Source organism: Coccinella septempunctata, chromosome 5, assembly GCF_907165205.1.
Source record: "Coccinella septempunctata chromosome 5, icCocSept1.1, whole genome shotgun sequence".
Lineage (NCBI taxonomy): Eukaryota > Metazoa > Arthropoda > Insecta > Coleoptera > Coccinellidae > Coccinella > Coccinella septempunctata.
The window spans coordinates 39,997,072-40,020,590 of NC_058193.1; the positions used below are offsets into that span (position 1 = coordinate 39,997,072).

At 36.9% G+C, this 23,519-nt stretch overlaps 5 protein-coding genes and 1 long non-coding RNA gene across 8 annotated transcripts; 2 read left to right on the forward strand and 4 right to left on the reverse strand.

The window, feature by feature from the left end:
* Positions 1–2,081: 2,081 nt before the first annotated feature.
* Positions 2,082–12,777, reverse strand: LOC123313463 (facilitated trehalose transporter Tret1-like). Of its 3 annotated transcripts, none has more exons than XM_044898356.1 (3): positions 12,631–12,777; positions 7,942–8,264; positions 2,082–4,785 (listed from the first exon to the last, which is right to left on the reverse strand). In XM_044898356.1, exons 2-3 carry the CDS (start codon positions 8,030–8,032, stop codon positions 3,368–3,370), a joined length of 1,509 nt encoding a protein of 502 aa, XP_044754291.1. In that variant the 5' UTR covers positions 8,033–8,264; positions 12,631–12,777; the 3' UTR covers positions 2,082–3,367. The 3 variants fall into 3 exon arrangements, with proteins under 3 accessions (XP_044754291.1, XP_044754292.1, XP_044754293.1); XM_044898357.1 differs by lacking the exon at positions 12,631–12,777 and adding an exon at positions 11,139–11,255; XM_044898358.1 differs by lacking the exon at positions 12,631–12,777 and having other exon boundaries at positions 7,942–8,376.
* A 499-nt stretch (positions 12,778–13,276) lies between these two features.
* Positions 13,277–15,771, reverse strand: LOC123313551 (protein pelota). Its single transcript, XM_044898488.1, has 7 exons — positions 15,605–15,771; positions 15,089–15,332; positions 14,769–15,023; positions 14,091–14,313; positions 13,835–14,027; positions 13,671–13,777; positions 13,277–13,615 (listed from the first exon to the last, which is right to left on the reverse strand). The coding sequence occupies exons 1-7, from the start codon at positions 15,643–15,645 to the stop codon at positions 13,533–13,535; spliced, it is 1,146 nt and encodes a 381-aa protein (XP_044754423.1). The 5' UTR covers positions 15,646–15,771; the 3' UTR covers positions 13,277–13,532.
* A 326-nt stretch (positions 15,772–16,097) lies between these two features.
* Positions 16,098–17,867, reverse strand: LOC123313550 (U4/U6.U5 tri-snRNP-associated protein 2). The gene has a single exon (XM_044898486.1). It carries the CDS (start codon positions 17,722–17,724, stop codon positions 16,174–16,176), a length of 1,551 nt encoding a protein of 516 aa, XP_044754421.1. The 5' UTR covers positions 17,725–17,867; the 3' UTR covers positions 16,098–16,173.
* A 178-nt stretch (positions 17,868–18,045) lies between these two features.
* On the forward strand, positions 18,046–20,146 carry LOC123313283 (T-cell immunomodulatory protein). The gene is made up of 3 exons (XM_044898103.1): positions 18,046–18,750; positions 18,808–19,563; positions 19,643–20,146. The coding sequence occupies exons 1-3, from the start codon at positions 18,144–18,146 to the stop codon at positions 20,062–20,064; spliced, it is 1,785 nt and encodes a 594-aa protein (XP_044754038.1). The 5' UTR covers positions 18,046–18,143; the 3' UTR covers positions 20,065–20,146.
* A 245-nt stretch (positions 20,147–20,391) lies between these two features.
* LOC123313285 lies at positions 20,392–21,674 on the forward strand. The gene is made up of 3 exons (XR_006537734.1): positions 20,392–20,529; positions 20,821–21,018; positions 21,324–21,674. It is a non-coding gene; the product is annotated as an uncharacterized LOC123313285 (long non-coding RNA).
* An 88-nt stretch (positions 21,675–21,762) lies between these two features.
* On the reverse strand, positions 21,763–23,436 carry LOC123313284 (kelch domain-containing protein 10). Its single transcript, XM_044898104.1, has 4 exons — positions 22,875–23,436; positions 22,608–22,819; positions 22,317–22,546; positions 21,763–22,228 (listed from the first exon to the last, which is right to left on the reverse strand). Exons 1-4 carry the CDS (start codon positions 23,292–23,294, stop codon positions 21,789–21,791), a joined length of 1,302 nt encoding a protein of 433 aa, XP_044754039.1. The 5' UTR covers positions 23,295–23,436; the 3' UTR covers positions 21,763–21,788.
* Positions 23,437–23,519: the final 83 nt, after the last annotated feature.

Below are 23,519 nucleotides of genomic sequence, written 5' to 3' on the forward strand. Positions count from 1 at the left end.
GAATTGATTGATTCTTGAATTCTTGCTGATAAAACTGCGCCAACCGAGATAGTGTTGTTCCTTGTTGCTGCTAAATTGTAAGGATTGTCGTGCAGATGATACACACACTGCCTGGACTTGTGTTTTCGATACAGGACAGCTGAAATGTTTCCCAATAGGAAATATGTGAAAAAAATGGAAAAAACTAACCCCTACAGTTATTTCCGACCTCAATCAAATGTGAAAATTCTATCGTCTACGAATATTCCACAGAATTATTCCTCTATGGTTCAATTTCCTTTTATGGCTTTATATTTCCATATGACACCTGTATATGCAAACAGGGCGTGCTTAATAAGTCATTATGGTGAAACTTCCTCGGCATGCGATACACGTGCCTCAATATTGCGGCACGCGTGTAACTTTTTTACGTTTTTTCGCCGAGATTAGAATCAATGAAGGAAGTAATTCGAGTTTCATGAATAATCCAATAAGGATCTGAATTTTGCCTTGGGATGTGGGAAAACTTCCGAAATTTTCCTTCTGGATGGTAACCTTCGTTTGACTTTTCGATTAGGAGCGGATCAAGAAGGCATACTGCGGGTTATGATGTTGGATCATCTCCCAATCTCTAGAATTTCTCGGGCATAGTTGGGGAACTTGAACATATCGAAGTTTCTCGTACAAAAGAAATACCTCAGACATATTATTAGGACAATTAGGAGTATCAAAACCATAGATTAATCTATGATCATAACTTAGTTTCAATCTATCTGTCATTTATTGAGAATATTGACAATCACTTTCTTCTTTTTGAAAGAAAAACAAACTGAATTTCTTCTAAATCTACCTTTATTTTGCGAAGAACTCGTTTAAAGATGAATTCGTGAGATCGAATATTCCTCCATTGACCAATTAGCGGTAATCACATTGTGTTAGCTCCCATCTTGCAAAACAGGCCATAGAATCTTTTCAAGAAGCTGTAACATCCCTTTTTCCGTGGGTGAAGCCATCTCATCCGGCTTTGAAAAATGATAAAAGGTTGGTTAATTATGGAAATTGACGCAGGGTAAGATGACGCGGTGGTAGATAATGAAGTGATTGTGTAATAACGATTTTATCTGATGGGGCATCCCTTTGAAAGGGGTCCAAATTGGTTAATTAAATGTTTTTTCCGGGTATTTTTCCTTGGAAACCTAGTGATTTAGGGCTGATGCTTCACAAAATAACGAGCTGAAAAAACAATTCGTTCGCTATGGAAGTTTGCAGACTGTGAATGAGTGCCTAGCTTGTACCAGGTTGAAAATAAGTAACCTATATCGTGATTTTCCATATACTTCAATAAACTTGTCAGAAAAAAACTAAGAGATGCTTTCCCTACGCTAGCTAGAGACAGTTTTGATCGAAACTGACAGAAAAACCACACGCAGTACAGTAGAAGCTGAGCACTACGTTTAAAAAAATGTTTCACCTTCTTCACCGTGTTTGAACATAAATTATGTTATATTCGAATTGTACCACTGGTGGTAATAATTATCCTATTGTGAGATTATCAAAAATTCATAAGACATTCAAGCATGTTATGGAAAATTCATGCTTGATACCTGGTATAACGTCATCGTATTATATACTGTAACTAGAAATCGTGAGGGACAAACTAAATCCTGGTTCCAGTTCTTTTCCATGTCGTATTTAACTACGGAAACAAGGGATTAGTATGATTGAAGTAAAATTTGCAATTGAACCGTGTAAAGCATCCACCAAAAATGACAATTGTTAGAAAGAACAATTTGCGCATCCACCAAAAACTATGTATGGTCGAAGAATTGGTATTCTGACAGGCTATTTGAATATGGCCTTATGCAGAAGGTATGGATAGATAAACTTTTATGGGCTAGGATTTTTCATTCTACGATTTTTAGTGGTCTAGAAGGAGAATTTTTATGGCTACTCGATTTTTCCGTAATGTTGGCATTAATTTCCTCTCGAAATACACGTTTCGTTTGTTCTTTTCAGATAACTTACCGCTTCATAACTGATTCCATTTTTCTATTCAGTCTAGGATATCAAAAATATGGTAAAAATAACAGAAACAAATAACATAAAAAACAAGATAATTTATTCAGGGGATGAATACAATATTCTATCACAATAAGTGTTCATTGAATGATCACATAGTAAAATTTGAACATTAAAATAAGAAATGATCGTAATTAAAAAAAAAAACTATCAAATTCGAGAGTACGAAACTTTGAAAAACCGACGAGGAGACTCCTCAGAAATATTAGTTTTTCATAGTTTATGCCTACTCAAATGCAACATATCAGTATCTTATGGTACATTGTGTATATTTTATTTACAAGCAATTCAATAAAAGAACCAGAGAAAAATGTAAGTTAGCTACAGAGTTACCAATAATTGTTATATTCTCAGACTATATTCAGAGGTTCAACTACAATAAAATAATATGGCTCATAAGTATCCTAATACTTCATTCAAAATCGTGTCATAATACTATATGTAAGATGAAAAACTCGCCAAGATATAAATCAAGATTATCAATTCAGTCATTTCAACAACAATTGAGAAAATAGTAATCTCACATCATACTTTAATTAAGTAACTTAAAATTTTCTACCAGTGAGTTCGAAAATTTGGGTCTAAGTAAGTGTAGGCACTTCGTTCTAGGAAGCATAAGTTTAATCAAGATTTTGATTCTGTGATCAGAGAGCACAGACTAAACTGCGATAACCTAACGGATTTACAATATTCTATGATGAAAATTTTGACATTTGACAGATACCTTTCGAGGTTAGGTCTGGAAAGAAATTCCAATCCATCGAATTCACAATAATATCAGGCCTGTGCGCTAAAAATCCATTTCTAAAGCGTAAATTGAAGTTGGAAGAACGTTTTTGAGGCCGTTTCGAAACAATTTGTGTCAATCGACTTTGCGGAAAACTTTAAAACTTGGGCGCTGAACGAAAAGAGCTGCGGGTTAACTCGATACGCGAATGAATGTTAAATTACTGTAGAAAAAAGGGCGCGATTCGTTTTCCCTTTGTTTTTTAATGAGGAAAAGTTGCGTAAACGAGTTTCCATCTTCAGTCCTTCATTAATCACTTACGAGTTTCCTAATTTGTCGAGAAGACTGCAGTCTTTGGTTTTCAAGTGTCCGTATCGAATAGGGACTAATTATTTTAGTCGTTTGGGAAGAGTTCCATAATTGTGTTCGATTTTATTCGGAGCACGTGTTTAGACTCCCGTTCAATTCACCCATTTCCGTGGAATAGAGAACACCGAAAAAAATCCAACATAATCTGTGGTAGTTCGAGTTTAGCAACATTTTCTATGGGTATGGTACAAATTAACTACTCATATAAGTCTTCTATGCTTCTTCCAAGAAAGCGACGCTCTCCGGTGACGCTTCTTTGTTGTTCAAATTGCTCTGCTTGCTCTTCGACATCTCGATAAGCTCGAGGCTAGCTCGCGTCACCGGAATGCCCTTCAGAATCATCTGGATCTCCTCCAACGTCCTACCTTTGGTCTCTGGAACTACCCAGGCGCAAAAAGCGGCTGAACCGAAGGCGCAAAAGGCGAATATGTAGAAGGGTACTGCCATGCCGAAAGCACGAGAGGTGTAAAGGAAGAGATAGACGGAGATCAGGGCCCAGGTGAGATACAGGGCGTCCGCTATGGACATCCCCATAGCCTTCACTTTCGCCGGAAACAGTTCCGCTGTAAGTACTATCGGTATGATGCCCAGGCCGAACTTGAAGAACAGGGCGTAGCTCAACACGCAGAATACCGGAATCCAACTGACGGAATCCACGTCGAAACCGGTCTGTTTGAGATGGAAGAATATGGCCAGGGTTAAGAGCACGGCGCCTGTTAAGATGCTGGAAGATATCAGCAGGATCTTCCTGCCGAACCTGTCGCAGACCAAACCGGCGACAATGGCCGCTACCATCATTAATGCAGAGAAGAGCATGGCCGCGTAGTTTGTCTCAATGTAGATGGAACCGGCGGAGCTCAAGATCATATGCATGTTCATCAGCATCACGCTTATGCTGCTGAGATGTTGCGCGCCGTTTAGAACCACCATGATGATGACAGCTTTTCGGTTGCTCTTCTCCATTATGAGGTCTTGAGGTCTTCCACTTTCACTCTTCTGTCTCTCAATAGCAGCCTTCATCTCTCCCATTTCCTTGTCGACATCCGGGTTGACTCTGAGTCGTACCAACGATCTTCGAGCTTTCTCGAATTTCCCTTTGCAGAGGTAGTAATAGGGCGTTTCCGGCATGAACGGGAAGGTCAACAGTTGGATGATGAGGAACGATGCACCGACGCAAGAACTCACGAACACTGACACGTACGGCCCTATGGCGTAAATCAAGAAGATCCCCACGAGCATCATGGTGTAGATGAGGGTCGCAAGGAACCCCCTGATCTTTTGGTCGGCGATCTCTGCGATGTACATGGGGGCTGCTACGAAGGCCACGTCGCCGGCGATTCCCGTCATGAACCTGGCGATGAGGAGCAGGGTGGACTTGGACGCTATGGCTGTCAAAATCCAGGCGGCGAGGTTGAGAAGTCCAGCCGCTATGACGGAGTACTTCCTGCCTATCTTGTCGACCAGGTAGATCGTGATGGGGACGCCGAAGATGCCGCCCATCAGGTAGATGTTTTCGATCCAGTCTTTGTCCGTTTCGGTTATCTTCACCGGGCTGTCCGGCCTCTCTAAGATGGGGATGATTGGCGCCGACCAACCGTACTGCATGCCGTCGCCAATGGCGCTGACTGTACCTGGAAAAAATTCCGTTCAATTAGTTCACAGCAATCAATTTTTCGTCGAATGGTCTATGGATTTAGGAAGGTTGACATTCTATGCTTGGATATGGTCACACTGTCTAATCTTATTCTCAATCTAACTATTAATCCAATTATTTTTCCATATGCCCCTGTAGTTTTATATGGACAATTTCTCTCAGAAATATCCACTTATCTCTGACCATGGAATTCCCGACGAACAGCGATAAGAGGACATAATCTCGATGAAAAATTGCATCATGGCCATCGCTTCAAACTGCATAGAACCGGTACGAACTCCTGACGTGGAAAATCTATGCCCGAGAATCGATATCGATGATTTCAAGTATGACAACCCTCGCAGACGGGGATTGGCACAGATTACAGAAACACATCTTGTTTCTGTGATCTGTAGGGATGGGTAAATATCGATGAAAGTGTAAAAAAGTGTTCGGTGATGTTCCTATTAAATTTTGGTATCAAATTTCATCAGTAGTTTCCGGGAAAACACTTCAATTTTAAATGTGATAAACCCGAGAAGGAAAAAACAGATAATGTTTTCTTGTGGGAATTATCGAGTATTTTACATACGCTTTTTTTCGCGTCGAAATGTTTTTCAGGCCATTTTCTGTATTCCATACGTGGGCTTGATCGAGGATCACGTATATGGAAGGCTTTCAGGAAGAAGTTTGAGATGAAACAGCGCTTTTATCAGTGTCTGCCTCATCGGAATTCTATCCCAGATTATTGCGTGACAGTGGCGTAACAAATATGCTAGAAAGTGGAACAATTTGGACATTTTTAAACGCCCCATTCCTTTTTAAGGCGATGTTTCTCAAAGAAGAATTCGACTTATGCTAGTCCGGTCATATTATTGCTATTGTTCAAGGTCTCTGCCACCAGAATTATTGTGTTTTGTTATAATCACGTGATTTAAAGAAACTCAATGTTTCCTTTGAATAACTTCCTCAAATTGATGTGCCTAACCTTTTTTCCAGAGCATTATGATCGTTAGAACAGTTTCCTGTTGATTTCATGCATGATTTTCTATCGAAATTGAAACAAAAAAGAAAAGCACAATATCATGAAGGATTTGATACGTTTCTAAATGTGAAAACTTTCAAGGATCTTACAACATTTTTTTTATTAGCTTCGTAGCAAGTTCTGGGAAAGTGAAATTCACTAACGTAGGATTCAGTAAGATTTGAGAGGGTGGAAACAATAGGAATTGTCTAGACCTGAACGTTTTCAGGTTTCTGCAAAGTTTATTGTTGAGTGGCCATTAGAGGAGCGTTTAAATTTCTTCATCTGAGGAACCCTTCTCGTGTGAATCATGATTTCCAAGGTAATTACTCTATTTTAGGACGACGTTTAGGTCTCGAAAATGAATCATAGGCAGTTTGAAGACCCAAAGTGGACTTCTTTGGGAAAGTGAGGTATAATGGGATAATTACACTCATAAAATATAGGACCCCCATGTTCGAACATTGTTATGTATCTAAATACCAACCCAATTTTATAGCTGCTTAACACTCGAAGCAAATAATCAACGATTATCTAATTTTCATAGAAATCCAAGCTACATTATTCATTCCTACTCATCACTCATAATTCTGCCTAATCAGTTGAATTCAACAATAGATAATACGTACAATAGTTAATAGCCAACGATCAAAACAATGTGAGGAAGTTTGGAAAGAGTTAATTCCTTTTAACGTTCATGGGCGTCTGTAATTTTCATTTACATTCCAAAAGAAGTTTTTTAATTAAACTTTATAACACTTTTTTATTTTCCTTTTCAAAGTTAACATGTACAGACTGATTTTTCTATGGGAAAAACGTGGTGGGTAGAGAAAAAATTCAAAAGTACCCTATACTTGGCCCCATCTCAACAACCAGAGTGTCTCAGATACAAACAGAAAATCATCTTTGAATTCCCCTTCCAGAATTTCAGCCTTCATTACTCACGCCCTTCAAATGCAATCTTCTCAACTCCCCGTCCAGAAATTCAACCTTTTTAACACCCCTCCCCAGAAATTCAACCTAGGACAGCCCTTGTACGGACTTTATTTTACTCAGAACTTCGATACTATGAAAGATGGGAGAAATCTATTCGAATGTTTTCAATTGATCGATATATTTTCTTCGCGAACCTTTATCCCCTTTCTCCGACCCGCCACTGACTCATTCGAAGGAATGCTGACACATACGAAAGACCACCTGTACATATCCGCCTTCGGCAGTCCCATGTTTGTTGACTCCGCGCCAAAGCGCGAAAAACTAATAATAATCGAAAATTCCAAAGACAAACATTGGCACTGCTTTAGTTAACGTTTCCAACGATATGTTTGCACTCTATCGGATATTCCTTGGAACCCCTACTTTTTATGCATAGAGTTTCCGGTCCAACCCCTGTTTCTGTGATAAATTGACGGACATTATACACGTTTATTCCACAGGTGTTGTGACGTGATAACGTCACATAACATGCATGAGGCTGCCGGGTAGGCAAACAAATTATCTATGACGATTTATGTCGGTTCACCGATAAGGAAACAGCGAACCACAAAAATGCATGAGATCCCAGCGAGTTGAATGATCGATTACCTAAAATGACCTAACCTCAACTTAGTTTACACTGCTATTTAAATACTTTCTATCTGAATTTTAATTAGTTAAATACTGCAAGAATAGTAAATTATCCTAGCTTCATTATAACTGTATGCTTTATTTCCATCGTTTTGTAGTTTTCTCTCCATAATGAAAAATAATCCCAAATGATGAAAAAAGTCGAATAAACCTTACAATAGGTTCTTCATCATCGATAGTTTTATGCATTCACTATTCTTTGTTGGAGAAAATATTCCTTTAGCATCCAAATTGTAGAACAGAGATATAAAATTAAATATTCACTCCCCTTTCCCCTATGTCTTCAGTCTGAGTACCAGTCATAGATAAGAATGAAACCAAAGATTATCGAGATGAAACTCTTTGATATACTTTTCGATGAAACCTTCCAAAGATCGGAATCACAGAAAAAAATATATTAAGGGGTGGATAAAATGAATCGATTTTTCAAAAGCACAGAATTTTCTACTTGGCAATATTTTTCAACGAAAAGATAGAAATGGCAAATTTAAAGTCAATACTTACAGCTCAAAACTGCTAGAACTTGCGGCCAAGTCCCAGAGAACATATATTTCAACCCTTTCGATTTGGACTTCATCTTCTTGCCGTTATTCATTTAATTACTCGTCGACTATCACTAAATACCAAAACACACGCACTATCGTTCAAAAGCAACGTTTCACATACATCCAGTTTATCCGCGCACTGCCTTTCAATCAGTCCCATTAAGTACGACACTTGGCACAATTTAAACAAATCGAATCGAAGTCAGCTGAACACATTGTCGATAGAGTACTTGCGAGAGATCCTCCTGACTCGTTCTGTGGTGCTTATCGTAATAATGTTACCTGGAACAGAAATAGGTTTATTTTCGAATTGGCCACAGAGATAGTCAGATTGCGCCCGGTTGCCAAGTTTTCTTTTTGACATGGTCTTGTCTCCCACGTTAATTCATGCTAATTGTTTATCGGTGGCAGCGCTTGTACAATTAACAATAGATTATCAATTATACATACATTTTATTTATGGGCTGATAAGCGCAACGTCGATTTCATGGGTAATTCATTGACCGGCTAGACTATTTTCCAAATCATAGAACACAGTGGCGTTCTATAGCTGGTATACTTGAATGTTACTATCATAGACATAGAGTCTCTGTGTCTATGGTTATTATTATATGGAGGCAAGATGCAAGGGTATCTATGTTCCAAGACTGCAAATGACCATAAGCACTATGTTCGAGCACAGAATATCAACGCCCACTTCAGATCGAATATTCTCAATGCTCTTTCTGCAATAACTCTTTGTTTTCAACAGACGTACAATCTGTGTGTAATGAGAGCATAGATTTTTTTTCTACTTTCTTCAGATTTCACGAAAACTTGAGTATCAAGAGTATCGTTTACAGAATATTCATAAAATTGTGCAATTTCCTCGACAAAAGCTAGATCTCAAACACAATTTTTCCTACCGCTCACAAATTTCACACGATACGATAAAAGAGAAAACTGTAAGAAAAATCAGTGTTTCGAAGTGCTAATTAGTAAATTTCGAGAATCCATGATGAAGGAGAATCAGGTTCAAAATCGTAATCACGAATGATGATAACAATATATAGGTAAATGGCACCTGGCCACGCTTAATCTATTCAATAAAAATTAGGTACTACCGTTATGAAGGTCAAAAAGTTGTCGGCTTATCTACTCGAGAACAACACGTGTTACGAGCAATATATACAGGCTGATTTCAATCTCTTACTTTGAGTCAGACGTGTGTGAATTTGCACATGTTCATCCTGAGAACCTTTTGAAAATTCTCCCTCAATGTGTTTATTACTGGCAACATTGTATGCGAGGGAAGAATCATTCAAAAATGTGCCTGCATCCAGGACAATAAGCCAGTTTTATAAATAACCAGATGATGGTTCTAAATAGAGACTTGGTTGGGAAAAATCCAGATTCAACGAAATTAATTATCGTTTATTATTGAAGGAGGAATCTTCTTATGAATAAAGATACATATTCGTTTAGTCCTTCAATACCTATACAGAATTTCTTACGTTCAGAATGTGGAGAATCATAAGAAAGATGTGTAACTGTTAGCTTCTCAATAGTTTGGTAATTTTGATGACCCCTCATGGCCATCTCAAAATATCCACAAAGAATAATATACCCTGACGTAGAACATTTTGATTGGGTGTACCGAAATATTTCTCTCTCTCTGGTCAGTTTTAGCCGATCAACATATGAGAAAATTCTTTTTTATGCTACATCTTATCCTATATAGGACGATCGGCAAAACAGAGTATCTAATATTCTGAATTCTATGAGAGGAAGCCGGGATGGCCAATGATTCCACTTTGAACTCGTGTTTTTAATCGAACTTCAAAGCAACTTCCGCTTGGAATACTCCTCCTGACTGCCATTTTCAATTCCCACATATGCGAATTGTGGATGACGTTGGCAAGAAACAGCTTTCTGTCATTTTCGAACAGGAACCGTGAGGTATCTGGAGCATAGGAAAAAGAACATTTATTTTCTATGCTTGGTGCCGAGAGCCAACACCATAGACCTAATAGATTATATGTCTATGGCACACACCCATCATTGAGAACGTTCTATGGTCTTCTGAATATCAGGGATGTGCAAGTTCAGGATTCCTGTGGGAGGAAATAATAACCTTGTAAATCACTTCACTGTTTCACTTCTCGTATAGGAAAATATGAGACTTCTAGTTTTCTCCTTCCCCATATTGAAATACATGGGATTACAGGGAGTTCGATAGATAGAGATATTGAAAAATGTCTATGGTTCGTTATCGATTCTCTGAACGAATTAATCATAAGGGATCTCATTCAACGACAAACCACTTGACCTTGAGTTCATTCCAAGATGCACTATCCTATTGTATCAATTTCAATTGGATATTTACATTTCAGCCCGTTATGATTGTTATGAAGGATCAATCGATTGTCAGATAGTATAGAGAAGTTATCTTCAGAGCGATATTGAAAACTTGAGGTGATTGACGTTATCTTTAATAGTTCATCGGTACATAAGAGTGTTATCAGTACCTCACCTGAATGCATAATTAGTGTCAAAATGGTAGTTAGCCGATGTACGTGGTGCTTCTAACAATTTTCAGCGAAAGATAGTAAAATCATCTTTTATTTGTGTTACGTTTAAGCTTTTTATCGTTCATTGCTACACGCAAGTGTTTGTCTATGGCTACACGTGTCAAATCATAGATGAAACAGTTGGATCAAAAGAGATATACTCGGGCCACAGAACATTAAATACGCTCGGGCCAAGCCTGTTCATTGACTGGGTCATCTTCCTCCCAAAAGTAGAATTCGCCTGTGACGTCAACATTGCAATTCGTCCCTGACCATGAAACTATGTGACGCCAAAAGTTTATTTTTATCTCATATTGATTTCGCAATCAAAGTTTCAGGTTTATCAACGCGCTCTGATTCTTTTCGTTATACCCTTTCCATCAATACTGCTGCAAATTGACTACCTAATGGAGATGACCAGAAAAATATATGTACAAATTTTAATCTAGGTCGATGCAATAAACGTGAGAAAATTCATTCCTAAACTGATGTGATTAAAAAATCTCAAAATATAAATAAGCCAGTGCTGAAAATCGTCAAATCAGTGGAAAATTTACTGAAGAAGCGTTCCATAGAAGCAGGCAATGTCAAATCGCCGTGAACTTACGTGCCCCTACACGAAATTCTACGCACAAAACAATATCTATGCCTACATTGCGATCGTGTTCCGTTTTTCATTAGAAGGCTGACATTTTAACGTTGCATGGTCATTGTTTGCTGGAGGTTTTGGGAGGAAAATGAAGTTCTGGTTTAGCATTTATAGCATGCTCGCATTTATAATCGTAGACGGCGCAATCGCCAAACTTAAGATATCGATTTTTCCCACAAATATTCAGCAGGTCCGGGAGGAGACCGTTGTATACAAAGTTTTATGGCCAAGAGCAAAAAGTGTCCGTTTGTTCTCTAATCCTCCCGACGTGAACTATTTCTAATGAGTTTTGGAGGATCTCTACCCTCTAAAGAGTTGAGGTTTAAAAGTTTCGAGATGTCATATTACATTAGTATCATAGAGTCATAAAACTAAAGAATTCGTTGTGAAGTAAATAAGGAGATCTGTGAGAATGCTTAAGGCTCTTACATCGACCGTTTTTTTATTATTTTTTCTATTAGACACAGTTGAGTTTAGTAAATGCAACCGACCGCCAACCTCTCGATCCAAGAAACACATGAAATGAACAAAGAGAAATAATCTTTAAAATTCATTGAGATTCGATGGTCGATTTGGTAGTCTAATATCTATGCACTTCCATAGAGAGTCATCCACAGAATATCAAAACAAAAATGGGGAGGCACAGAACATGAATACGAATAATCTGTGTTATTCATATCTCATATGAGAGAAAAAAATATTCTTTTGCATGTTCTGATCCTCAGCTGCATGACGCCAATACGCTCTTTATGCAAATTCAATAAATCATTCCCCAGAACCGTCCAGCTTCTGATATATCGGTTTCCTATTTCGAATACTTCCGACCCATATAACAATTTTACTGCTTGGAACATAAATTTTATCTTATGGCCAGACTTTTAAGGCGTACTATTCTACTGTAACGTTGTATGAAGTAGTAATGTCCGATACAGGGTGACCCTGCTTTTTATTGCAAAGATAGTTTCGCCCTACTTTAAGAAATAAATGTATAACTACGAATGAAAAATTTGAATTTGACAGCATTATAATAATCTTCTGAAGGTAGGATGTTCTATACTTGTGGTGTAAAAATGAATTAAGCAGATGAAGCAAATAAACGTTTTCATGTACCCCGGTATAATACAAAACGGTTTTGGTAACCTTCCCATATAAATAATTAATGTCACTCATTGTTATGGCATATGAATTTCCGAGCTAATAAAACTCATCTTATGTCATCCAGATGTTTTGCTGAGGCTAGATCATGAAGCCTTGTAAATATTCTGCTAATTAAGCAAAAGAATTTAATGAATGTAATGAAACGTTAAGTGATTATTTAAGTCGATTTGAATCTTTTCAATTGATAGGACTTTCTCAGATGATTCTGTACGAGCACGAAATATTTTCAGTTTTATTAGCGACAGGAAGTTTACTAAGCAATCTATCACCAACAACTTATTTCTGTACTCACCTAATTATTTTGTTCGCGAAAATCATGATATTCAAAGGTTTGTTGTGATCGATTGCGTAGACAATCGAGTTGATTGGGTGAAGTTATAGTGAAACGATGAGATAAATTAATTCATTGAGAACAACATGAGATATTGAGAAAACAGCCAACGTATATAATAGGCAGACATGCCTACCGCCGTACACAGTCAGATTTCTCCGAATTAAATTATTCAAAACGTTACAATATCATTCACCCATAAATTCATTGATTGTATTGTGTACAGCGTCTTGAATTAATGAAATTGCTTAACCAATACGCTTTTTATTTAAGTGACGAAATACATTCTGGAATTAATCAAACGGAAAAATCCGTATATCGTGCGTTCAAAAAAATTCGATGTGGAATTTCGAAGGTCGATATTCTATGTACGAAAGTAACGCTTTAATTAATGTTCTATGCGCTTATCTTCAACAATAAAATTTTGTGCTTCTTGTTTCAAAACCATCGAGCAAGCTTTCAGATTTTGCTATATATTTTTTCATATCGTTGGCAACCATGAGAATGACAACCATAGAACACTAATACAACTGACAATTAACTTTTGAAGTGCTTGAATTGGTACTAATTTTGAACAATTTCGATTGTTCAGCAAAGAAATTAAGAGTATACTTCAAATATTTATTTCCATATGATAATAATCACATTATACAAAATACAGTATGAAGTTCTCTCAACATATGTCTCACCTCAACAATTTTCAATTATAGGATAAAATAAATTAAGTTATACATTGACTAAATTCACGAATCAACTGGTTCACAATTCTCAAATTGATAAGAATAAAATTCAAGAGTCTGGCACGGACCTAGCAAGAAAATTGGATTTAGTGCCTAATATAACAATGGAATTAACCTATTTGTTCATTCGTCCTCATCGCTATCTTCCTCCAATTCCGGCATCGGAAATCTCAAAATTGCTGCTATTCCAGTTAGCTGTTCAAGCTCTGAAAAATCAAATGAAAAACCAAAAATATAAAATAACAGTTTAGTCAAACTTACGCTCCCCAGATATATGCAGACTCGAGAATAGTTTTACTTCACCCCCAGAATCTCGGATGGAGTCTACTAATCGCACGTATTCTTTCCTGAGTTTAACATCTTGGCATCTGAAGAAATTATATATAAACAAAACAGATCAAAACAAAGTGAAAGACGGTTCCAACCTGAATAATTTATCTGAAATAAGTAGGGTTTCAACAGCTTGAGCCTCGTTCGCTTTTTCAATATGTTTTAAACCATAGAAGGCCTTGGAAGGTTCATTCTGCAACATAGAATAAAAAGACTCGAGTGCTTTAACCTCCCCTGCCGCCTTAGTATCAGATATCTTATTGACAACGCCTGGATCTTGCAAAACCTCTGAAAAATATTCAATAATGAAGTTAATCCATTTCACGTTGAGCCCTAAATAAATCTACAGACCTCTCAATGAATGTTTAAACCCTGAGGAGGCATGTACAAGCATGAATTTCCCTTTATTTTCTAGTAAAAGCTTGTTATCTGTCTTAACTGCGATTTGGAACATGTACTCGTAGAACTGATCCCTCACGAATCCTGGAGAACAAACTAAAATGCATTTCACAATATCGAAATTTATGTGACGCAACACGGCTTGCATAACATTGTCGTAGAACTTTTGAAGGCCCTGAAAATAAATTTTGTTTCATTTCAAACTTCCCAAAGAAAGGAATACAACTCAAATAACGGTTAATTTTCAATTTATTACCCTCATAGATTTATAAAACATTTGAAATAATTTTGAAGTTATGCTAAAGAAAAAATTGGCAATAAAATCTGAGGTGAGCAGTGAAGAGATGTTTCATTTTAAACTAATTCAATTTTCCTTTGATGATTAGAAATACAAATTTCGAAAAATTTAAATTGGTACTCTTATTTTTGTTAATTCTATGTTCTGGATAACTTAACCTAGAAAAATCCAAAATGGTTGTCAAAATACTTGATGAAAAATAAAAAATTAATATCTTCTAAACTATGAGCTCGCAGGAGTTGAGACTGGTACCAATGAAATATTGCATGTATCAAAATTATGAACAAAATCTAACGTGAAAGTCAACCCTAACGTAATTTGACTAATCCTACCTTTTCATGCTGTGCCACAAAACCTTTTCTTTTCCTTGGAATGTTCATGTCGATCTTCGCCCTAACAAGGGTCATGCTGGAGGTGATCAGACAAATGTGAGCTATGCCTTCTTGCATAATAACAGCGGCAACATCTGCGCTTTTTGTCGGATCGCAGGCAATATCAACTCTTTCCAAGGATATGGAATCCCATTCAGCCTTTCTCAAAGAGAATTTTCTGTTCATTTCAAGTTCTAGAGTATGATAAGCATTCATCTAAAATAATTAAAAAGGGCTCAGTATTCAGTATCATATTAATAGAGAAGAATCAAGAGTCTCACCTTGACAAACTGGTTTTCTTCGATATTTTTACCCTTCAAGCGAAGCATACATGCTTGAGTATCAAAATCAATTGTTTCCACACTTATCGTCAGGGTGGTTCTGACCCGATTAGATGTTGAAGAACCGGTGGATGATTCTGATTGAACTTTACGTATCGTGGTACTTCTAACAGAATCTCCCTCTGATATGAGGTTGTAGGCATGCCACATATCTTCTGGTTCTTCAGGGACAAGGGTGACATCCCTATAAACACGATTCCTAAATATCCGTTGAGTTAATTTTTGCACATAAAATTTATTCAAGACTACTTTCGTAACTGCAACTTCTATCAGCTAACCAAATACAACAGGTTTAACGACCAAAGTACCAACTCCTATGACATATATTATTCCATTACTTGTTTCACTGTGATCATGGGCACTAAATTTGATTGAGTTAGTAAAAACGACCTGCTACCTTATGGTACATATGTTGGATCTAACCTACGACTCCTGAAAAGTGGAAATTTTACATACCCTTCTCCATCTTTGGTAACATTTTTTGCTATTAGTTTCATTCTAAGTGCTTTCTTGATATATTGGGTACCCTCGAAATGTAATTAAATATAGATATCATCATAAATATTGAAAAATATGCACTTTCAAAACGCATTCCTGTTAAGCAATTGACATTCTAACCTATGGAAATCGATTTGCCATGACTAATTTCATTGTCACCACTGTGAGAAACACAAATTTCCCCAGAGCCAGAGACAAACCAAATTTATAAAATTTAAATTAGAATAAATTTTTTATATTAGACTAGGATTCAAACACAAGAACTTCAGACACAGCTCAAATTTCCGCTTTATACGAAAATTTCTTATAAACAATCAGCAGTAAAATCTGGGATTGTCTTTAAAATCTGGAAACAATGATCTTCTTTAAACGATTGAAAAATATAAAAGATTAGTGATTCTGAAAAGTCTTTTAATTTTAATGTACATACAAAAATGTAAATAAAATGTTGTTCAATAAGAATTTATTTGGTTTCTTTATTTATTTACAAATGGATGAATAAAACAGTTGTTAAATCATCAATTTATTCAGGACCTCAATTCATATATTTGTATATACGCCTCCGTCAAGGTGATCATTTGTGGTAAAATATCAGTGACGTGCAAGTCCTGCATTTCGTACCATTTTCCTGTTGATTTTTGTAAAATGTGTACTCTGTAAGTTCCTTTTGTCGGCTCACCATCATGAACGATATTGGCCACTAAATCATAAATAGTATTTTTGTGTTTGGCCTTCACTTCTTCCGTTAGGAATTCGCCAAAATCGACATTTTTCACGGGGAAATTCACTATGGTAGGATTCTTCTCCACGAAAAAAGTATTCTTGGTGAAACGTTTTATGTATAAAATTAAATATGGGGGAAGTTGAGTAATTTCAAATCTCTTCATGAAATTTTCCTTGTAAGTTTTATATTCTTTCTCATTTTGTCCATTGAATTTGTTGAGTAATTGGTAGAGATTTACTTGTGGTATTATATTCTCCCTAAATTCATCAATGAATAAGGGTGGTGGAGGCAAGTCACAGGTTAAATATAGAAATGGCGTTTCAGTCACAGTTTCCATATATTCCTCAGTACTCAAAAGGTTTTTTTTCTGTTTATCGTCCAACTCTGTTGGTGGGATCTTCCTAGAATATATCTTCATGCTTCCCAAGAAAGATTGGTGAATTATAGAACTATTTCTTTTTTTAGTTCCATTCAAGGCACGATGAAGAGCATTCAAAAACCAAGAAAGGAAGTCAATAGGGTCACCCTGCTGTGTAAACTGAAATTTCTTCTTACTCCAAAGCACCACAGCTTGAAGCATCTCATGTGGCGATACATGTGCCTTGAAATTTCTAGGGTTCCATAATTTCCTCATCAGTTCACCAAATCTTGTTACTAAGAGATAGGAAGAGTCACCAGGCGGTCTCTTGACCTTACAATAATTTTCCTCCCTTAAAAAATAGTCACGAAGGGGTTGCACATGAGATAATGCTTGCAAAACAACATTGCAATAATCATTTGCCTTTATATTATTGAGTCCTACTATACCAGGCATGTAAAGAGATCCGTCTATTGCACGAGATAACTTAGTGCTAGTATTTAGGCTTTTTATGTGATCCTCTGTGAAGGTAGGATTTAGAACATATTTAATATCATCTAGAGATGAATCAACGATTTCATAGTTATCAGGCAGACAATAAAATTTCAATGTTTGTAAATTCAAGAATACATGGTGGGCCTCTGCAACAGAATGTGTGTAAGCATGTGTATTAGTTCCTCTGCCCTGAAAGTATTTTCCACACACTAAGCACACATAAACATTGATTCTTGTTAACGAGACTGAACATAGTTTTTCAAAATCGAAATCTAAGTATTGTCTATTTATTGTATCCAGATAGGGACATAATCTATTGCTATTTACAGATGATGCAGAAGAAGCTTCAATATCGGTATCGTCCTCTTCCTTCTTCAACTCTAATTTCATTTTCTTAATGGAGTGGTTATCGGTTAGATCTGATGATCTTTTACGATTCTTTGAAATGTCTGTTGCACTAGCATCACATTCGTTCTCGTTTTTCAATTTATTATCTTCCATTTTTGTAGTGTAAAGAAAATGTTTGAAAATATCAGTTTTTCTGGAAATATCAAAGAATTCGAAGAGTAAGCTTATCTCTAATCTTTCCTTGGCTTTGGAAACATACCGCAAATCGTAAACACAAACATAGAACACTCAAAAAGTCAAAAATAAACTATTAGGTTAGCTGGGTTGTCTCAGGCATTGAACTCTATGGTTCCCATAGAGTTCAATGGTTCAGGTCATTAAACTCTATAGATTCCCATAGAGTTCAATGTCTATGGTTCATGGAGGTAGGTTCCGACTTTCATGTTGGCAACATTTATCTCAATTATTTCTGTGATTTTTGACACTTCCTGTCATAATCAGATGTGTAATAAATAAATATAAAAATTGTATGTAATGTGATAAATGAATCGCGAATAATATACAATTGTAAAATGTGGGGAATGTACAAATGGTTGTTTGTATATTTCCTCTTCTTGGCAGGTGTAAAATGCAGCGATATCACGAAATTGATTTTTGGTTCCAATACAAATGGAATGCCTGCTGCTTTTGGTGATTTCGATTCGGACGAATTAACTGACGTCTTTGTGATCCAAGACAATGGAACTGCGATAGAGATACTCTTAGCTCATGAGGAAGAACCGATTCTACGTTCAGCAAAACCTAAACCTCTACGGTGCGTTTTTAATCACTCCAAAATAACGAGTGTTGTCCCTGGAGATTTCGATGGAGATGCTTTTATGGATGTCTTGGTAACGACTCTGAAGAGAAACAGAAGTAACGTGACCAATGTCCATATTTTATGGGGGGGTGCTACTCATTTGGATTGTAGCGATGAGCACATTCTTGAAATGATTGGCCAGCCTTTAGCCATTGATGTGAACCAGGACATGATCGTTGATCTTTTTGGGGAGAATCTCCATCAAAAGAGAGTGTTCTGGATATTTGGCAAGGATAGGGAACGGCCCAAAGAAGAGAAGATGGAAGATAACAAACAACCTTTGAAACCTTTGAAAAAACCACATTCTCATGCATTTTTAGGTGAGTTGATTCAATTCTTTCATGACGGGGAAAACAAACTTTGAGTGTCATTTGTAGATCTCAATGATGATTATACAGCCGATCTCTTCATAACAACCCAAGGTGATTTCGAGATCTGGCATGGAACGGAAGATAGCAGAAGGTTCATCTTCAACAGGTCGATCCCCTTACCCTTCCCCTCACCTTCTTACATAGGTCAAGCCTCTTTTATAGACGCAGAATTACGGGAAAGAATGGACCTGTTAATACCTGTTTGTGTCGATAACAAACAAGAGTGTCACAACAGCAAACTGATGATGTACTCTGAGGATAATTGGCATGACCTCCTGGTGGATTTCAAGGATCCCAATGGAGTTACATGGAGGTTTGCACAGAATGACGGTGGTAGATACACCAATGTTATAACATTGTATCATGGGGATTTCAATATGGACGGTTATCCCGACATTCTAACAACGTTGTCGCCTGTCGACAACTACCACCCGCAGTCGTTCCTTCTAGAGAACGTAGCGTCTCCCACCGCCAGGGGAAACCACAAAAGAACCTATGTGGTCAGATGGAATGCCCTCAACCCATTCACTAATGGCACAGTCTTAGCCACTTTCTTTGATCTCTATCAAGATGGTATCTTGGATGTAATCTTAGTCACCTTTGACGGGAAAGAATATAAATCAGCTGCTTTCAAAAACAGCTTGGATTATGATGCAAACTTTATCAAGGTCATGGTTTTGACGGGTCTTACCAACAAGAACAATCAGATGATCATGGGACGTGTCGGGAAGAAACGCAGGACTTACGGTACTAATTTGCCTGGTATGTATTTTTCGTTTGGCAGAAGTTCAATTGGTCGGTCCTCGAAAAATAATAATAAAATTATTACGTTTTTTGACAGGTCCCAGGATCTCTTACTCAACCACTACCCAGGAGGGTAACCTGAGACACGCAGCAGCTGCTCAACTACCCCAATCCGCTCATTTCAGCCTGAACCTACCCTATACGATATTCGGTCTGGGCAGGACCCCCAACTTCGTAGATTTTCTGACGGTTGGCTTGTCGAATCATTCGAAAGATTGGCCCCAGATCATCCCTAATTCTCAGATGGTTGTTATACCTTGGCCTCCGAGTGAGCCTAACAAATGGAGGGCGCAACTTTTCGTCACTCCCAGTAAGCTGATTTTGATGTCTGTGGCCGCACTGACTGGGGTCTGCGGGCTGATTACTCTGCTTATTGGAGTACTTTACTGGAAGGAGAGACAGGAGGATAAAAAGGAGAGATTGTCGGAGTCGCACAGGTTCCATTTCGATGCTATGTAGATAATTTTTGTTAGCTCGCATTGTGATACGGTTAATTTTGTTACTAAGTTATTTTACTAATAAATTTTATTGTACTAGTCTATTCAAGATATTAACCTAGAACTTTAATGATCCAAAAGTTATATTAGTGTTCTGTGGTTATCACGTTCGAATTGATTTCGAGAATTAAAAGAATGTTGATAAGTCGAACTCATAAGTTGTTTTTTTGAATGAATCCGTATTTCCGCCTTAGTTTTTCGAACGAAAAACTTCAAAACTTCGTTTTTATGTTATATAAATCTGTGAGTAGGAAAATTTTCGTGAATTTTCTTGTTGTGGCAAACTTGAATTGAAGCGATCACAGAACTCGTGATCACGCCCACTATTTAATCAATGATCATTGATCCGTCTCTTCCTTTTCATGGCGGCATGCACGTGGAGAGAATTTCTGATAAATATTTCGCGTCTATCTCTATAAAAGGAAATGTAAGTATATGATTCTTATTTCAGTTTTTGCTTTCTGATTTCTTCTCGAAATGATGATTTTGGCGGCTCCCTCTGCTGAGGTTACCCATTATAATTCGTGCTGAGACTCGCCTACTGATTAAGGAATTAGCTGGGAAAAAGTTATAAGATTCGAACAAAATAGTATATTTCACCTGAATCATAAAATTGTACCTTGATACGAATTTTCTTGCCTTTTCCCCGCTTTCATTTGCTACTGTTCTAGAAATTTCAAATTTTATTCTGCCCAAGACTATCATACAATTTTTTCAGTACAACATAAAAATCTGATTCATCTGATGGTCCCAATGGCTAAGTTTACATCATTTCTTATGATTGAATGTGGGCCCATCATGGAGATCAATTTAACGCGTCGTCCTAAGCGATGAATAATTGCGTTTTACACCACACTGGCTTAGTACTCAAGGATAATACTGCTTAGTAATAAGGCTGAGCATGAAGAAACGTAATGTGAGTACAATTATCGTTAATTTGATCTGCTCAAGCAATATCAAATGTAATGATGAATTTGGCGGCTCCCTCTGCTGAGGTTACCCATTATAATTCATGCTGAGAACCGCCTACTGAAGACAAAACGTATATAATGCCTAGGAAGGCTCCATAAAAAATTTGTTCAATTTACATACAAATAATCTGTATTCTCACTTTCCATATGATCAATTATTGCCTTCTTCCAAGTATTATATTCTTTCTATGGCTTATGTTATATAGATTAGTTTTTTTGGAACGTTTTCAAACAGCTTATTTTTCTCCAGAACTCACTGAAGAGACAGAACTCTACTTCTTACAAAGATAAGACTGTAGCCCTGAGATGTGAGTACCATCCTTATCAAATTTTCTAATTTAATTTTTAAAATCCTTCAAAATGATGATCTTGCGGCTCCCTCTACTGAGGTTACCCATTATAAATAATGCTGAATACCGCCAACTGATTGGAAAAATCATGAAAATGTTTGAAAATAGTATTTGAACAAAGAAGTATTGTGATTTTTTTTTTGCAGATATATGAATGAGCCAATGTCCCCAAGTGTTGAAAGAAGCATCGTCAATTTTTTTAAAATTGTAAACGATATATTTTTGTCTTGAAATAAAGAACTTGAAAACAATATTTACCTTTTTGCATTGTGTAGAAGTAGAGATGTGAAGAACTAATTATTCTGTAAGACTGAAATGGTCACTGATCTAAAGACGTGCTTATTTTCAAAATTATTTAATGTTGATCAGTAAACAATAGAAGAGTTTTTGTTGGGTAAACGTTTGACAAAATTTCTTGGTAGGCCTACGTTGAGTAACTCGTTATGGTCACAGCAAACAATATGAGGAAAATACAACAGAACCGCTTCCCAGCACATTTCACTTAATTTAGGTATGCACAGCCATGTGGAATAAATTGAATTCGTTCTAATGAAATTCTCCTCGTCACTGTAAATACCACCGAAAACATACAACCTCCCTTCCGGGGTTGATGCGGTTGCATGAAAATAAACCTCTCTTGGCAGAGTGCATTTTGGAAAGTACGTCCATTGGTAGGTCTTCAAATTGAGCCTCCATAAATCATCAAATATCCTTTCTCCATCATGTCCTCCGGTTATGAATACTTGATGTATGCCATCAATGTCTATTTGAGCTGCTCCGTGGCATCTTCGAGGAGCAGGAGCCCCTTAAATAAAAAAACAAATAAGATGTGCGCCGAAGTAGTAAGGCATTGATTAGGCACTCCGATGGTGTCATATTATTCAATAGCATACCATAACTAATATCCTTCAAGGTTTTGGTGGTCTTCCAGCATTTTTTCTCAAGATTAAAGGTAGGTAGATCTTCAAAATCATATACTAATTGTGCAGTTCCACCTCCCAGTATGAATATATTCTCACCGTCAAAAGCCACTTCATGTCTATATCTGCCCTCGGGTTCATCATTATTTATTTGCCCTTTACTTAAAAACACTTCTCTCCATTCATAATTATGTAAATCTAATCTAAAGTCAAAAAGTAAACGTGAAATGGTAAGCAAACTAAACGTTTTCTCCTTTTTCCTACCTATGTATATCACAGGTATATGACAATCCAGTTGTTCCACCTATCGTATACAAACACTCATTATGGTATACGAGAGCTTGTCCATATAAAGGTAGAGGAAATTTCCCCCAAGCCTTAATTTCTGCCATTTTGGCATCTTCCTCACTAATATTACAAATGTACAGTTGGTTACTACATCGATAACCAAATGGCGAACCAGTACCTCCGTAAACCTATAAAGATCAGAGCACTCACTCAAAGAATTCCTAAGTTAACACGGTTACATACCATCAATAAGTTTCCATGTAGCAATAATGCATTGGAAGCTAATTCAACAGGTAGGGTCTCGCTGTTTGGATAACGAACCCACGTTTTGGATGCAAAATTAAACTTCCACAATTCCTGAAACAGGGGAAAAGAATTTTCCAAAAAATCGTCATGTTCCCTGTTGGTCTCGTCATGTGTGATCAAAGGATTGTATCCACCGAACGAGTAGAAATTACATGAGTCTGCTCCTATCCTATGACCACTTCTAGCTAGTGGTATTCTACTTCCATTACTTGGAACTATTTCTTCATACTTGAAAGGGAGAAATTTGTATATTTTTGGTTCATTACTAGATTCATCCACACTCGCACACATTTTTAGAAATGCAATGAAAATTTCCACTAAGGTTCGGAAAACTCTTAAAATTATTTTTGGGTACATTCATCATCGAATATTCGAACGAAATGGATGAGAATTGACATCTTAGGATTTTTAAATTTCACAATAACTTGTTTTCTTAAACATCAAGGATAATCAGTTAAAGCGTTGAAGGTTAACAAATATGCAGATTTGGAAATGTCAATAAAAATGTCAGTGTTGAAAACTGACTGAAAAAAAAACTCCTGATTTGTCAAACTTCCAAATAAGTGTTGCCAACTTAAGAAC

Excerpts from the sequence above, each read along its gene's own strand:
- LOC123313463 (XM_044898356.1), bottom strand. The coding sequence starts at position 8,032 with ATGAATAACGGCAAGAAGATGAAGTCCAAATCGAAAGGGTTGAAATAT. Across the intron at positions 4,786-7,941 it reads AGTTCTAGCAGTTTTGAGCT|GTACAGTCAGCGCCATTGGC; the intron begins GTAAGTATTGAC and ends AATTTTTTCCAG.
- LOC123313551 (XM_044898488.1), bottom strand. The coding sequence starts at position 15,645 with ATGAAACTAATAGCAAAAAATGTTACCAAAGATGGAGAAGG. Across the intron at positions 14,314-14,768 it reads TTGTGGCACAGCATGAAAAG|GGCCTTCAAAAGTTCTACGA; the intron begins GTAGGATTAGTC and ends ATTTATTTTCAG. Across the intron at positions 13,778-13,834 it reads ATTTCAGATAAATTATTCAG|ATGCCAAGATGTTAAACTCA; the intron begins GTTGGAACCGTC and ends TAATTTCTTCAG.
- LOC123313550 (XM_044898486.1), bottom strand. The coding sequence starts at position 17,724 with ATGGAAGATAATAAATTGAAAAACGAGAACGAATGTGATGCTAGTGCA.
- LOC123313283 (XM_044898103.1), top strand. The coding sequence starts at position 18,144 with ATGTGGGGAATGTACAAATGGTTGTTTGTATATTTCCTCTTCTTGGCA. Across the intron at positions 18,751-18,807 it reads ACATTCTCATGCATTTTTAG|ATCTCAATGATGATTATACA; the intron begins GTGAGTTGATTC and ends TGTCATTTGTAG. Across the intron at positions 19,564-19,642 it reads TTACGGTACTAATTTGCCTG|GTCCCAGGATCTCTTACTCA; the intron begins GTATGTATTTTT and ends GTTTTTTGACAG.
- LOC123313284 (XM_044898104.1), bottom strand. The coding sequence starts at position 23,294 with ATGTACCCAAAAATAATTTTAAGAGTTTTCCGAACCTTAGTGGAAATT. Across the intron at positions 22,547-22,607 it reads TATACCTGTGATATACATAG|ATTAGATTTACATAATTATG; the intron begins GTAGGAAAAAGG and ends TTTTGACTTTAG. Across the intron at positions 22,229-22,316 it reads CTTGAAGGATATTAGTTATG|GGGCTCCTGCTCCTCGAAGA; the intron begins GTATGCTATTGA and ends TTTTTATTTAAG.